Raw genomic sequence first — 17,264 nt, 5'->3', positions numbered from 1 at the left:
CTGAAAGTAGATGAGAAATGCTCTTGCTTCCCAAATGTATGCTCAGAGCAAGGCTTCCACATATCAAGGTTTATTTTCTTTTCAGAAATAGATAAAAGGGGGGGTTAATATTGGTTCTTAGTTTCAACAAAGTCACATTCTTGCTTTTTCTGTTGCGCTTGCCATCCCTAATTTGAATTACTGTTCTACGGGCTGTGTTTTTCATGATTTGAGTATTGTCTGAGTAGAGATTGGTTTGCTCTTTCTATGATGAAAGGTAATGACTGCTATCTATTCAGGTATCCAAGTCACTGATAATACTTCACTTGGAAGTCATCCTTGCAGAAGCCTTCACGATACATCCCTCCATTTCGAGGGGTAAAATGATGATAACTCTCCAAGTAATTACAATACTGTATATTACAGGGTATATTTCATGCCACAGAACTTTCACTGAAACTGTTTCTGTAGTTTGCTTCTGAGAATGCCATGTGAGACAGTGCCAAAAAAACCCTTATTAAAGTCATGGTATGGCACTATAAGCGCTGTGTAGAAGGCCACTTTTTCTACTACACAATACCCCTGCAACATGGACTTCTGACAAATCTGATTCCCCTCACTGCCTATGTGAGAGAGGAAATGCCAGCCACATTTTTCAGGGAAGTGAGCATTCCTTCTTGACACTGAAGGAAAATGATAACATAAGAAAAACTGACCAAATCCTTTTTTCTTTCTCATCATACTGTTACAAAGCCACCAAGCTGAAATACATGGTTCCTAATGTTCATTTAGATTAAGTGCTTTTCTTCATCCTGCCCTTCCTGCTTTACTTGCTTTCTGGTCAATTTTGGCTAGCACTTGCTTGCATTTGAACTCTACAGCACAGTAATAGTGGGGAAATTTTCCCCTTCGTTTATTTGAAGGAGATCCTACCTGAAAAACAGCCGGGATGGCAACAAAAGAATCCATTACAAATCTCAAATGTACTTTATATGGTTACAGTCTTAGAAATACTTTGTATTTCCAGCTGAAATGTGGAGGGAAATTATCTCAGTCACAATAAAACTATGTCTAGAAAATTTACCACAGTTTGAAGTATCAGGCTGCTACCAGAACACAATATCGGAACAGGGATATGAGAATCCTTGTCTGATTAAACTTCAGCCATCACTGCCTTACCTGGCAGTAAGAATTTAAAAATCATTGCTGTGTCTTGGTGGTATGGTTGAGGCTCCAAAGTGCCATATTCAGACAAATAAAATGCATGAAGCTACACTTTTGAAACACCAGAACAAGCGAGAAACCTAATAGTAGTGAAATGGCACCTTCAAAATCCGAGGCATGGCCGAATGTTCTCAGAAAGGGATTTCTGTCCATGAGTCATTTACACATGTTTGAAAATGTTAATAATGTCAATAATGCCAATGTTCCAAAATCATTTTTCTTCTCAAAAATATTTAATGCTATCGAAGTATCAGATAGATGTCAACATAGCCAAACTGCAGAAAGGAAGGGAGAAAGGATGAGTAGATTTGAAATATCAGGCAGAGCAATACAGGGAACCTCGTGCCGTCTGTTGTTTCAGCTGGTTAAAGACTTTACAGTCAAAGGCTGCCAATCTAGTACATTTTGTGAACGCTGACTCGAATTTACAGGGTTTTGAAGTGATGTCATTTTAATTTAGAAAACCGCTTCCTGGAAGTTGCTTAGACAGGAGTAAAATAATGAAAGGTATACTACTATGAGGACAGAGACTGAACAGAAAAGCCTGAAAGATTTACAGCAAATAGTGAAACATAGCAGATACAGTATTATATTACTGAAGGTGCTAGATTATTCTTCATGCTCTTGTTTTTTAGGACATGGATTTAAGGCCGTAAGTATTTCATGTCCGAGTTGGAACTGCAGCCAGAATACAATTCCTCATTCTTTTCACCAGCCTGGCTTGATCAGGACAGGATGGAATTAGATTGGTACAGGGGTTTGTTGATATGGATCGATTACTCTCTGGTGGAATTTTTCTGTCCCTCTCAAAATTATGAGAAATACACGATTCAGATCTTAAAATTTCTATTGGCAGTATTCTTCAGCTGGAAGGGAGTGATCAAAAAATAGCTTTTCTAAATTGAAATAAGGTGTTTAAAGAACCCACAGCAATTTCCTTGAAATATTGTCAAAAACATGAGTTCCATATTTCTCTTTCCCATTTTTTTCAGCTTCTTTAAGTTAGGCAAATGAATGGAGTAAAGATCTGAAATATGAAAACAGCACAGCTGGCAGTATACAAAAATATCAGGAAATACTTTCAGATTCTTAGACTGAACTAGCATAGCAGTAATACCTTCCAGATCTATGGAGGCACCTAACTGAGTGGATATGCAAATCAGTAAGACTGTGACAAGTGATGGGGAAAGAAGGTCATTTAATAAATAATGGTCTGGAGTTTTCTCTTACCAGAATTTCTCTGAGAGGTACATTCCAACAGTGTTAATTTGAAAATAAATCTAACCTGCTTGTTGAAAATTAGATTGTTGACACGAAGACCTTCTTGTTGAAACTAAGTGATTCAGATTTAAGAATCTGCAATATCCAAGAAACTTCTAGTAACAATTTCCCTTGCAGAACAGCCTTGTATGTCATATGATTATGCCAAATGATTATTTTCCTGCTTTATAAAAAAGTAAGAGTATCTTCTCTCAAGAGACAAAACTGTTTTTTATTTGCTTGAAGTGACGGGTGGAGAGGCAAAAAGACACTCATGGTAATGCTAGAAATAGAATCCAGGTCGTGCAGTACACCAAACCCTTCTCTAATGTGTATGTGTACTACTTTCATGGAAATTGGGAAGTTGGTGGGAATAGCAACAGTGTAATGAAAGCAAAATTGGCCTTCTTTGCCTCATACTGGGAATTTGCCTACTTGCCAAGAACCCAGTGTTTTCAAGGACATTTAGCTCCTACATCAAGGACTTCTATGAAAGTCTAAACAGGTTAATCAGCATGAAGAAAAAAGAAGGAGTGATGTGCTGTCACTGATCTGTAAGCAGATCTCAGCGTCAGAACTAATATTATGGTTTAAGGCTTTTAAATGAGATGAAAAGATAAATTCCTGAGACTCGAGCCTGTAATTTCACGCACACTGTGCAGCCATTCAGGCCCATGCAAAGTGAGTGGGTATAAAATACTGTCAAATCACCTACTGGAAACCAGGCCCTCAGAGCTGTGTTGCAGTTGTATTATGTGGTCTGCTTTATGATATTAAGAGGCTACTGAAGTCTCCTGCCAATAAAACCATTAGATAGATACTAGCCACATTTTCAAAGGTCTGCAAAATGTCTATCTAGACAAAATGGACAAATACTCTTTTTTTTTTGCATTAAGTGGCAACTGTGTGTACATTTACGTATTTGCACGTTATTTCCTTTTTTCTAAGGCAAGCCAGGTATGTCTTTAAGCAAATCCAATGTCTTTGCACATTTTTGAACAAATCCACAGGATCCTGTGCCTATGCCAATTAAGTTTTATTCCTCTCTTTTCACTCATACCAGTAGAAATGAGAAGTTAACGGAAGTGCTACTAGGAAAGGGACTACAGAATCGATTCCCTTATCTGCACATTGCCCTGGGGACTGTATGTAGCTTATAAACTTTAAAAAGTATACTTTCATAAGATTTGCTTTGCTTATCATTTATATATATAAGGCTGGATTTTCTTCCTTAAATTATTTTCCCTGTCCCTGTGTCAGTCAATACTCCTTGAAAATGCAAACATGGATCTTAGCCTTTTGCTGAGTGCTGGCAACCATGTGATAAGTACATTTATTGTCACAAGACAACATCTTTAACAACTAAGTTTTCTTTTTGACAGTGCTTCAAATATGGGTGGATGAATGCAATGCACCCGCACCCTACTGTCCCCTTGCTGGTTGATAGAAAAATTTATCGCATGGATGTATTCAACGTTGCAACTAATGAGATTGAGAGTTGCAATGGATGTATGGAGTGCAGACTAGCTCTTATTTTAGCAAATTAGCAATGATTTCGGTCCTGTGCAAGTAATTAAGTCTGAATATATTTGGACACCGTTCAATCTTTCTCTAATTGGGGGAGCAGGATTTGAGTCACTGTGGGGATCAGAACAGGGGAAGCAGGACGTAATAAAAATAATAGCGAGAGACAAACAGGTCATGTCATGGATTAAAACAGTTCACAATGATTTTTAAACCCAGAAACAAGTGGATTTTTCACAGTATTTTGTGAATTGATATTGTAATATATTTTAACTTGTGGACACATTCTCCCTTTCCAGCAGAAAAGAAATTTAAACAGCAGCTTACCATTATAAAAGACAAATCTGAGTGACAAGCATGGCTCCCTGAGGAGGAGAAAATCCTTCATCCTGGTTTACACCATTCAAAGCTCCTCTGTCCAGGATGTCTGGCGATTTTGACTGAAAGATTACCTGATTCTGTCATAGTTCAGAGCCTAATTTTCTTAAATCGCATCGGAACCCTTGGATAAATACCATCTGGTACTAACTACTTGCCATACCTTAAAGCATTAAATTCCTCTCGTTGGAAGAGCAGCAAATACCACAGTGCACAGTGTTGACGGAAAATGTAATCTTCCCTTCCATGGGCTGCTGTGGAATAGGCGATAACACTCAACTGCAGGTGCTAACTATTTGAGTGACAGCAACTCAGTGGGTCATCCAAACCCGCTTCTTTGCTATACTGGAGGAACGGGCAACTACAAGGGGAGGAGAGTAAAAGAAGATTTTGCTAAGTAGTGTAGCTATGCTGTGAGTGGGAGTACATCCTGCAGAGCTCCCACGTCATTTGTGGCCAAGTGAAAAAATGGTTCGGTATCTGGTATGGCAAAAATCATGTTTCCAGCTCTACCAAATAATTCTTACCCTTGCAATGTTTTGCTGTTCAGTGCACAGTAAAGCACTGAGCACTTTGAATGTCATCATTCCTTAGTGACCAGGAGATAATGTTGGCAACTGGTGGATTAGTCTTAAGGCGCTTGGTAATAAACATCTTATGAAGAGGCCACATCTTATCTCTGAAACAAGATGCGCTCAGAGACATTCATTAGGAATTAATCAGAATCGATATAAGAGACACGGTGAAGCTATATACGTGTCCGATTAAAGCAGCCACAAGATGCCAACAGCCTGCTTTTGCATAGCACACAATGCATTTAACTCGTGCCAAGTTCAGGTGTCCTACAAGGTTGGGGATCCCACATACATGTTCTGTGTTATTAAACGGAAAAAAAAAATCCTATATATACTTTTGTTACAGTTTTCCTGCCTTGTATGTAAGAAAAGCCACTTTTCAGAAAAGGGAGCTAGGAAATGCCAAAGTTTCTAGCAGTTGAGAGGAGCTCAGTAACAGAAAGAAAGAAAAAAGCAAACAGGATGTTTCTGTGAGAAGACACTACGTTACTGGTAACAATCTTCAAAGTGACTGACAGGGAAAATGGGAAAGTGTGGAAGAAGGGAGACATGACAGTACTTATAGATTATTCCCTGAAGCCAATTTAAAATATAGTGAAGATGCAATATTTTTTCCCATGAAAATTAGAATAACTCTACTGTTGTCAATAACAGGTAGATGTCCCATTCAATTAATATGTGTTTTGGGGAGGAAAATGGTTGCAGAGGTTAAAGATGAAGATGGTTAAAGAACTTCAGCACTGCTGTCTTTCAGCAGTCTCTGTGTTACCCCGGCACGTGTGACCAGGTGCTGACACAGAGGCATGGAGGTCAGATTTCTGACTTCACTTTCCGAGTTCAGGAAAGCAAAAACCTTTAAGGATATTGTCACTTTTTTTGTGAGTTCAGGTTAACGGAAACGTTGCAATCACTTTCAGCGGAGTTTGAATTTCATATTTGGCTTTTAATAAAAACAGTAACCCACGTTCATGAAAAGCTGGAAGAAATTTTCCCAGGGTTTCAGAACACAGCCAAATCCAGCTGTACTGGTACCTCAGACAAATTAAGGAGAAAAAGTAAATCTCAGGAGACCCTCATAGGTTGCATTAATTTTTAAAACACCCATGTCCTGGTTTTTAGGAGTAAACAGAAACTACAGTTGCTACATTAAAACCCAGAAAATGAGACCAGAGATGCTTATTCAGCAGAAGAGCAGCAGAAGGCAAACTATTTTGCCATACGATGACAGACAGATATAAGGAAATGTCTTTCATGCAGAAAGCATTTATATGCCTACAATAGAGGTATTTCCATCTCCCTCAATATTTTTCATTACATTACCACAGCTGCTGCGTGGAAACTGCCTGCAACAATGAAGTCTTTGTCTAGGAATACGTCCCCCCACCCCAGGCTTCTAGATTCAACTAACAGGGATTTGATACCAATAGAAAGCTCAAATAAAATTTCATCTTAATAGCAAGAGGTAGAGTAAACACAGAAAAATGGGAATACTGAGCATCACATTAGTCTATACGGGAAAAGTGGTACAAACAGTTCTCTTATCAGATGAAACAGCTGTTGACAGAAATATGTGCCTGGCATATCAGAGATTTTGGAAAATTAGGAATCTGCACCTTGTGGACTTGGATGTGGGCATGGAATTCATTTGAAGAGATCCAAAGATTATTCAAGGGCTTGTTAAAAATACACATGTAAATATACATCCTGGCTGTAAAAACAGTATGTTAAAAGACATACAGGAGTATTTTTAAAAATTGCAAAAATGAAAATGTGGCCAAAATTGGATTCTGAAATTAATAAAATCTCTTTTACATATGTAATTGTCAAAAAATAACTAACTTGCAGTATTAGATAAAAAAATTTCAAGATTCTCACACAAACTTTCTGGGTTTGAAATTATATTGTAAGCCATCAAAGGGGAACCCTTGAGCTCCTTAACAGCTGAGGCACTTTCACTTTAAAACAGGCTATTAGCTTTGTCCATTTTTGAAGAGACCATTTTCAGATTCAGATAGTGCTTAACATAGTTCAGTATAATTTCAGCAAACCTTTTAGCAAGAGTGAATCTGTTATGTTACCCATTCTGTCTGAGTCTCAGAAATGGAAAGGATTGATTGCACGTGAATATACGACTATCTGATAGTCACGGTGTCTCAGTCATACATGAGTGACAGAAACGTGTCTTCTCTGTTCTTTCTTCTTGACGCTTTGTAAGGAAGATCCTTGTATCAGATAAAAGACACCCAAAATCAGATAGATTTGCATTATAAAAAGGGGAGGGTGAAAATTATTGTGCACACAAGCAAAGTTCTAAAAAGGCCAACAATGATACACTGACTTGTCCAAAAAGCAGTGAGAAACACAGGAGAAAATGAAAAAGATTTTGGGGAGGTGGCAACAGCTTGTTTTGGTCATCTTCAGAGATGACATCACCACAGAAATGAGGTAGATATCGAGATGGAATGGAAGGAAGAAAGCATGAGTGTGTCGGCATTTTCATCCTTTTCTCCCCATGACACCCCCACAATTAATACAACCCAGCTCATTAGATCATGAAAGGACTGCTAGACACTTTCCTTAACAGTGTCTCCCTGTAGCCCTATTAGATTTCCCATTGTCTGATTATGCTGAACGAATTAAATAATCAGCACCCAGTTTTGTGGAAACCACAAATAAAATCCAGATAAAAGGCACTAAGATGTCCTTGACTTTTGCAGGAACTGAAAGATCCATATGACAAACTGAGATGTTAAACCTGACTCTTCATCCATAAAGAAAAATAAGTGGGAAATTTTGTGTACCAAGGTATATCACTAAAAAAAAAAAGAGATAAAAAGAGAAGCTCTACCCAAACTAGCCTAGATAAGAAAAGAAAAATCTGCATTTTATAGTATCCATTTATCATCTCTTTTCACATACTTATCTTGAAAGTTTTTTCCTTCTGCTTCTTATACAGACATACAGTCACTATCTCACAGAGTCCCCTTTCCCCTGTTGCAGGGCCTTGGAGCACAACAGTACAGAACATACAATACAATCCTAGTCTATAAATATATCTATATAAAATGTATCCGTCACTATAGTGCTGCTTCTGACCTTACTTTCCAGTCCTCTCCTGTTGCTCTGCCTTCTGATGCCTGTGCGTTGCCCAGAATATACGATAGGAGGGTGGACCTAACCAACATGTCTGAGATGGTTTGACAAACCCTGATTCCTAAATTATAACCAAGGTGCAAGACAGCAAAAGGAAAAGAAAGGTGAAAACATTGCAAAATATATCCCAGGCCCTCAAACGGTAAATGAAATCCTGCAGGAAAACAGCAGAGAACAAGAAAACCAAAATGTTATGCACAGAAAGCGATAAAAAAATAAATAGGCAAATTATATCAAAAGAAGTAATGAAAATATCTTCCTATGGTTTCTAGTATCTAACAACACACCAGGTTCCTTAGCCAACAATTCATTAGCATTTGTTAGGCATGGGTGAAAACTGCAAAGTATTGAGATCTGAATTAGAAACGTTTCTCACTTCAGAAGTTAAAAGATACTCCTGTGCAGCAACAGAATATGATTCATATGAAGGAAATTCAGTGGAGCACTACTGTAATGCTCTGATCGGTGCATGCTGTTTTGTTACACCAAGTAGCTGTTTAATAGAAATATCCTCTAATGTCTATTTAAATTCATCACTGATTTTTTAATACTGACGCAAAATTGTGGGGGTTTGTGAATACTGACGATTTGCTTAGCTGCTGAATTGGAGTAGAGTAGAAATAATAGATGTAATGAGAATGAATATGAGGAGCATTGTACGCAAAACCAATTGACAGTTCAAGAGAAACAGACCCATCCGAGCATAAACATAGCCTTAAATATTATTAAAACAGTACATTGAGTCATTCATGCCACTTGATTACTTTAACATTTGTAACCATATGGGACAAAGACTTGACATGAAGAATGGAATGGCTTTTGCACAATGGACTATTCAAATTGAAAAATTGGCCAAGTGCATGACAGGCAACTTGCCTTCCTTTGAAGCATCTTGCATTTGCCAAGCAGAGTGGACAATATTGGACTTGATGGATCATTGGCTTAATGGAGCATGGCAGATCCTATGTTCCTATTAAAACTGACTGGCGGAGGGCATTGTTCCCAACACAAATTTGGTATTAAAAGTAAATGTATGTGTTCTTCTGAGCTTCTCTATATTAAAAAATTACAACTTGCCCGATTTCTGTTAAAACTTATTAATTTTATGCAGCCTGATTTTTTTAGTGCTGCACTCTGATTTACAGGTGACCTCAGAATAACAATAAATTATCATGAGACTGCATGAGAAGAAAAAGAGCTGTTCTGAAATCTAAAAGGGAATAGTGGTGTTGGTGAATTATTTTATATGTCACATTTCTAGCTTGCTTTGCTAGAACAAGATCAGGTGAGAGGATGCTGTTTTTGTGAATTGCCACGTAAACAAACAAGTAAGGTGTTAAGATTTGTGTAGCTGAGAGATGTGGTGGTCTTGTGACACAAGAAGTACTTCTAGCTAAAATGAAGGGAATGGTCTCGGGAAACCAGAGATACAATTCAGTGATCACTGTCTTTATAATCTTTCAGCAAGTATAATGCCACAGACCTACTTAGCTCACAGCCATAAAACCTCTTACCAGAATTAGCCCAAAAATAAGAAATAAAAAACATTTAAACCTTTTTACAGGCAAAGGCAGGGCTGGAATGGATAAATATCTCAGAATTACATCATTCTCCACTGTCTTCTATGTGGCAGGTCCACACCCTTAGAAAAAGGGCAAGGCAGGGCATCTAGTGTGGTTGCCTGGCTGCCAGTTAGCACTACAGAATCCTCTCCATAATTTACAGGGACCTGTCGTGAAAGTAGTTAGGTGTTTTACTGGCTCCTCTCTCCTCCTTTGTTAGAAAGCTATTGTAGGATCTTACCTCTTTGTCCAAATAACTCATTTTCCACAGCCAGTCAGATGTTCAGATGGCTGAACACCATCCTTGTAGTCTAGTGACTACACAGCACCATACAGCTGATCTGTGCATGTCATTTTTTCAGGGCACAAGCTACAAAACTATCGCAGTAATAAATGCAAAGAGCCTTTAAAATCCATCTACCTCCGAGTCATTTACATCATAATTATTAAATTACTTCAGAGCTCGGGTGAACATCCTGCAGTCAGCAGTAATAGGAGTGAAGGAGACTATCACACTGCCTAACTTCTGGTATCTAATTTAAGTAATAAATTAAGAGTCTGTCTTCCTAGCTTCTTTATATATCAATAGAGAAAAGGAGTGGCTCCTCCAATTCAACTTGGTAACTCTTTTTTTTTCGTCAGAGTCAGTTCATTTTTTTTAAATTGAAACAGAACAGAAGAATTTACAAACATGGAGAGAAAGAGGTCAAAAGCTATCAGAAGTGAAGAAAAACCAGCTACTGCTAATGGTGCTTGAACTTCAGCCACTAGTAAGTCATGCAGAACAGAAGAATAGAAGTTTTGCTTTTCCAGCTTTATCTAAGTTTTACTGTATTTTCATATTAGAGGGCTATTAAGCACTTTAAGACACCAGCTGTATTGGAATCCATGGCTGGAAGTGGGTTTTTAGATGTCAAAAGGGTTACTGTAAGATTTGCTCTGGCTCCTATTAGACTTGGACACTTCCTTGGGAGAAAGAAGCAAGAAAAACATAGGCAGAGGATGTGAGGAAGAAGATGAAAAAGAAACATATATCCTAGAGGTGCTATATGAGATTACCATATTCTGACAGAAAAGTCAGGAAAATGCTGATAGCATCTGGTTCAATGTTTGCATCTGAGCAGGGTATCTGTCAGCTTCAGATAAACGAAAGCTTAACAGCATTATGGCAAGTCCCAGGAAGGAATGTACCAAATTATTTTTTTAATAGTGAAAGATCCAGAAAGGTGTTGGCCATTTCTAGTTAAATCTGATAATAAAAGCAAGCTTCCAATGACCAGTTTGGAAATTTCATGAAAATTCTGGCTTCATACTATTTTATAAGCTCTCCAAAAGACTTGAATGCTCTTTAAAAAGCAGCCAGCACTAAGTGGAGTGAGCTGTACACATTCAGTACTTCAAATCTGAAACACCAGTTGTAAAATGGCAATTATTTCCATCAGACCACTCACATGTTGGGTGGTTGTTTTTTTTTTTTTTTGTTCCAGTATGTGGCTTCTTTATAATATTAAATTATACAATATATTTGCAAACTAAGAACATCTTCAAACACTTACTGTCTTTTCTGGACATTTAAAAACCTCAGTCTAGACTACTAGTGACCATTCCGTTGCTGTTCAGAGCTGCAGAGATAATGTGGCTGGATGGCATTTAGATGGGCAGAAAAAAAATGCCCTGATTCAGATTTCATCTGAACATCACAGCATGTGGAGCCACTCCAATGATTTTAGCTTCAAAATGCCATTTTTTATTAAGAAAGTGCTTCTGTCCTCAGTATTTACATAAGATAAACAAGATTTTATAGGGATAACAAAACACAGCTTTGCTTAATTGTGAGACCATAATTTATGATGGTCAAGATTTAATCTCACTTCAGGTGCTCAAGAGTTATGTTTGAGTCTTGTCTGGAGAAATCTGGAACAGGAACTCTGTTTTAATGCCTATTAAAAATCGGTTTCTGCACAAAACTAGTTCCTATGTACTTGCCTACTATAGGACATGCATACTGAAAAGGGATCACACCTGCGTTTACTGATGACTGACTTCAAGGTAAAATGCTCTGTTAAATATGGAATTACTGAAATCAACAGTGACTTTCTCATGCTTTCATTTCAGAAACTGAATTCCTTACTTTGTTTTCCTTTCCCGCTTTTCTTTTTTTTTGCACAAAAGATCATTTTGGATTCCGTTTTTCATCTTTTACCCAGCTTCTTACCACGTCCCAAATACAAAGCTGCTTCTCCTTTTCATTCAAAGCTTGCAGGGCTTAGCTTCCTCCATCCTGGTAATACCACACTCGGCCAAAGAGCTTCACTTGCAAGGAGTGACATGAACCTGATGAGTGGGCATTGCTTAGCAAGACAAGCACTTGCAGGCCCCTGAGCATAGTACAAAAAAGAGACCTGACTATATCTGAATTTTGTGCTTCTTGAAAGTGTTTTCATTTTAGGCCTTTCAACATTGTGCAGGTATTCGCTTGGGAATGGTCATGTTGCCATACATACAGATGTTTAATGCTTACAAAGTGCTTTATTTTTTCAAAGAGCTTAAAGAACATAAATAATTGCTATAGTGTACCCACTACTCAAAATGTTAAGCGAAATCTAAGTTTATAACAAGTTTAGGGCCAGATCATCTGCTCCATGGCAAAAAAGGCTTGAAATTGCTTTCAACAGCAGGCATATCTGGCAGCTGTAAAGAGAATATGATCACTTCTTCTCTTTACAGCAGCCAGAGAAGACAGTGAGAAGGCATAAGCTGTCACAAAGAACAACTTTCCTGTCACAGGACATGCAAGACTTTGGGAGAGGTGGAAAATGATGAGCAAAGTAGTAGCTTTTCACACTGATGACATCTTAGGCACAAACTTAAGTCATTTCTGCAAACCCTGATGATGAAAGTGGAGATAACAAAGAAGATTGTGGGTAATAAGCCAAGACAGTTGCACGAAGAGGTTGTTTCTCAAATTGCCTGGCCTGATGCCTTCTGCTTTCTGAACGTGTTTCTTTGGAGCATGTAGGTAAACAGAGTTACATCCCTTGATGCTGCATATGCCTGCAAACACCTCCCGTCTTCCAGAACATAGTTAAACCTAAGGTTTACCACAGCTTTCAGGTTGCAGATTTATGAGAAGCTTGCCCTCATCTGTGCAGTTCTGTGCAGACAGAGAATATGAGGTCTCAAGGGCTTTCCTTTTTATTAGAACAACATCATTAGTTTTATGAGCTTTTAAGTAAAGCACTGGCAAAAAGCAAAAAATATGAGTTGATATAAAATATGCATGCATCTTTATCTCTGCATGAGAAATTAAATTATTTTCATTCATTTTCAAGGATAAGAAATAACTTTGACATACATTTAAAATCAGCACAGGCTGGGGATAAGGAAAATAAAATGTTCTGTGTGAGAGCTGATCTCAAGCAACCAAAATGTTCATTTCTCATTGATTCACAGCTCAGGAAAATATATTTGGGGCATTGCCCAGTTCCTTTTGCCATGAATTTGGATTGGCCATCTTGCTGCTGTATTAACAGCCACTGCTCTATTCCAGGGAACGCTTCTGGGAATACATTTTTGTATTGTGATTGCAATAACAGTAAATACAACTGGTGTTTCAGATTATGAAATACTGAATGTGTACAGTTCACTCCACTTAGTGCTGGCTGCTTTTTAAATGTATTTTCTCTCCTGCCTTTTTAGACAGTGAGGTCAATAGGTTGGCCAAATGTGTTGAGAGTTTCTTAGTCAGATTGTGGAAAATGCATATTAATATACATCCATTACTAGTGTACAAAATAACTTATAAATTATGCATTGAACTTTCTTACCTAGGAAACTACTCAATGACCAATTTAATATAAATAATAATATAGTGTAGTGGTGGTTGATTATAGGATACCACATTTAAATGAAGATCTGCTTCGCTACAATAGGGGTCTCAGAAACCATAGAAAGGCAGGACTAGGTAAAATCACAGCCATCAATTCCATTCTCTGGGATCAAGTCCAGTAACTCTCACAGATATTTGTATAGCCTGTTCTTAGGCATGTCCAGCAATGCAGATTCCACAAATTCTGTAAATAATCTCTTTTAGTGCTAAAATGTAGTCAGAAAGTTATTCCTAATATTTAAGATGGATTTTTCCTTTGCCATAAAGAAAGTAGATAAATTCTTGTTCCGTTCTTGATGTCATGGAGAATAACAGTTGGTCACCATGCTTTTATGACAATGTTTTACACATTTGATGTCACCCATCTTTCTCCACATCTTCACTTTCCCATGCAGAAAAAATCAATTTTTTCAACTATTCTTCAAAGGTCTTATTTTCTAACCCTCTCACCACTTGCTCACCTCTCTAATTTATCCTAATCCTTTTCAACACTGAGATTGGTACTCAAATAAGGAAGCTTTATGTTCCAATTTAGGCCATACCAAGTTCCAAGTACAACAGAGTACCCACTTTTACATGCTATACTTCTGTTGATACCTCCTAGAACAATTGCTGTTTTCCGTTTGGAAAGAGTGTTACATAAAAGCATTCACTATGCCTACCGTTTAGGCTGTTAATTAAAACATTAAATAAGCCCACATCCAGGTCTGACACAGTCAAGAGCCAACTTTGAAACTATTTTGAATATGACCTTTCGATGCTTACCTAATAACAACATCATTTTGTCCAGTGTTTCTTAGTTTTCATGTGAGAATACCACTCACATCTTGATATAGTAAACCTATATCAACAGTCTTAATTAAAGTGAAGTTATACCATACTTACAGGTTAAACCCTACCCATTAGGCTGGATGTTCCATCTATAAAATAGAAGAGCTGGACTTGCCTTGTATTGGTCGAGTCCACGTTGGTTGATTTTATCCCCTTATTGTCCTCTGGATGAATACAAAGTGAGTCCTCTAGAATTTGTTCCATTATCAAAGCACCATTGGCTGGTCTGTAATTCTTCCAGTCCTGTTCTCCTGACCTATCTCTAGTGAATATTAAGAGGTAATTGGGAGCAGCAGGAAGGGAAAGTGAGCCAGAAACTACACGGTGATGACAAAACAAGCAGGGGCAGTGACCTCGCCGACTTGGGTGCAGTCCCCCAGCAAGGCAGGGCAGGTCTGGTAACACTCACCAGGTCAGCCACAGTCTAGCAGATTGCCAGGCAAGCCCGTAGCGATGGGGCAGGTCCAAGATCAAGCCAAGAAGTCAGTTCAGTCATTCTGACCTAGTCCGACCTAGTTTGAGTGCAGCCATGGCACCTTAACGTTAGTCTTCTGAAGTTACAGTCCTCCCCATTTCTGAGAAAAAGTGCTTGCTGGGGAATTGCAGCTTTGCCTCATTCATTCTTCCTGTTCTGCCACAAGTCTTCGTGATGGGCTGAAAAAATGTCAGTTGTCCTGATAATAAGAAATGCTTATTTCCTTGCCACTGTGAAGTAAAACAATAAGTTGCTTTAAGATAATATTTGCCTCTAACCACACTTAGACAATGCACTGAATTTCCACTGAGAGGCTAAACTAATGCTTTAAACTCAGCTCCATGGGTTATTTATAGATCCTCTGCTGGCTGGTGATAATGATCCTCCTCAGGCTTAAGTCACAGGCAGAATAATCCCCTGAATTTGAGACCTTTTATTAATGGTTCATGTACTTTTGCTTTGTAGGTGGAGAGCTACGTCCTACCTGCATGCTTGGATGCTATTAACAAAACACCTCAAACAGCGTATTGTATTTTTCCAAAGGAGTTTTACCTCAGAGAACAGGGACCTGTAGTACTTTGGCTCCTGCAAACCTAATCCCAAGAAACTGCACAAGCAGTGGGTTTTATCTTGAGAATATACTTGCTCAGAACCACCATTACTGTCTTCCACATGCCCACAGATGCAACGGTCAAGAGCAGTTGCCCCAAACCATACAGTCAAGCAGCTGTGTTGTCTGAGGTATTCAACACTGCAGAATACTAAAATAATTATTTTCCTCTTTTTTTTTTTTAATTAATTTGGACAGTAGCAAGCACTAATCAGATAATAGGAAGGATTGCTCATTATTCAGAAAGAAACAGACACAGAACAAATGCTCCCTCTTCTCTAATGTGCCTTTGGGAACAAAGAAGCAGGCAAATTGGAGCAGAGAGTCTTCAGAAGGGAGGAACGATGAAGCCTTTGCTATACAGTTTCTTTTGCCAGCCTCACTCCAGTCTCTTCTGTGATGTCCTTGCTAACGGAGCGGTGCAGGCGCTACACAGGTCCTTGGCAGCAGGAGTGCAAATGGCAGAGGGAGCGGTCGCTGCGTCCCACTGCCACACCAGCACCCATTTGGGTGCTGTGGATTCAGGCTTCACTCTGGGCTTCGACACCACTGCTCCTACTGGTGCAGTGAGACCGGGAGCCTCCGGAAGGCATCAGTTTCTCTGTATTGCGGTGTCTGACCCCTCATATTTCTTGCAGAATCTGCTGAAAAATGGTTAAGAAAGTCATTCTCTGTGTTATTCCCCTAAGGCATGGATAAGTTTCTAGGAGGAAAATAATGTTCTTTGTGCTGATTCATAGAAAGAGGATGCATTCTTTTTTTTAAAAAAAGTTTAGCAAGGTTTTATTTTCATGTGAATAGCATGCTGGAAAACAGATATTTTCCCAAGTTATAAAAATTGTCATAGTTTTATGTCCTTCACCAAATTTTACCCAGTTTTCTGCATATGTAAGCTTGGAAAACAAAAAGCATTCAATGAAAATTTTGAAGAAGATGGAAGCATTTGAAAAATCATTGGCATTACAGATTCCCTACCAGCAATTCCACTGTGAGAATGCAATGAGAAAGCAAATGGTAGATTATTTCCTCTCACTTTCCATGCTTCTAATCCCTGCTGAGAGTTACAGGTGAGAAGTAATATCATCATAAATTCAGTAAAGAAAAGTCTTACACTGCTCTGCAAATTAAGAAGGGTCAAAACTTTGTTACAGGATCAGACCCAGTACTAAAGGTAGGAAACAAAGTACATTTAATTTATTGACCGGAGGTTAAACATGCCAAAAGCAAACACGTACTGAAAACCAGACCAGAAAATGCAGACTGAAAGATCCTGCAAGGTACTCAGATCATGCAGTGCGCAGCGGAAGCTGAGAAAGGTAAATTGTCAGATAATACTGCAAAGTATTAATCCCACAAAAACAAAGAACACAGCAGGAAATACAGATAATGATCACGAAATTCTCATGTTACTTAGTCTGCCTTGCGAGGGACTGCCTCCTCAGCAGAATGAGCCTCTGCGTGTACAGAAAGAACTTTGTCAAATGGTCTTGTCTTCTAATTGGAGAGCTTTTTAGAGTGCAGTTTGTTGGGGCAGACAGGTTTTAAAGACATCAGCAATGCGTGCCTTCTGGTGTTTGTGATTTTCTTCAGTTGTGAACATCCCAAATTCTATAATCAGATGATCCATTGGTGACAGAGTATTACTTGCACTACCAATAGCTGCTAGAATGCAGCTCCATTCAGGAAAATATGTTTAAAATTATTTTCTGATAGACCGTGCCTGCCATACCAGAACAGATAAAAAGTTCTTATGAGATTCCTTTAGAGAAACATCTTACTAAGGGACCTGAGGAGAAATCTCTTT

The 17,264-nt window shown here is 38.5% G+C and overlaps 1 protein-coding gene across 4 annotated transcripts in view; it reads right to left on the bottom strand.

The window, feature by feature from the left end:
- Positions 1-15,185, bottom strand: part of TRPC3 (transient receptor potential cation channel subfamily C member 3) — a 62,115-nt gene extending 46,930 nt beyond the window's left edge. The window contains exons 1-2 of one of the 4 annotated variants that reach the window (XM_087738052.1): positions 14,785-15,185; positions 14,491-14,637 (exon numbers count right to left, since the gene is read on the bottom strand). In XM_087738052.1, coding sequence (XP_087594178.1) covers positions 14,491-14,579 — 89 coding nt within the window. In that variant the 5' untranslated portion in view covers positions 14,580-14,637; positions 14,785-15,185. Of the gene's footprint in view, positions 1-4,314; positions 4,381-14,490 lie in introns of those variants that run through there. The other 3 variants (XM_087738051.1, XM_087738054.1, XM_087738055.1) reach the window with 3 other exon arrangements.
- Positions 15,186-17,264: the final 2,079 nt, after the last annotated feature.

This window comes from Nipponia nippon, unplaced genomic scaffold, assembly GCF_047370975.1.
Source record: "Nipponia nippon isolate SJK-2023a ecotype South Korea unplaced genomic scaffold, ASM4737097v1 scaffold_6, whole genome shotgun sequence".
Lineage (NCBI taxonomy): Eukaryota > Metazoa > Chordata > Aves > Pelecaniformes > Threskiornithidae > Nipponia > Nipponia nippon.
This window is presented reverse-complemented; position numbering and strand designations above follow the sequence as displayed.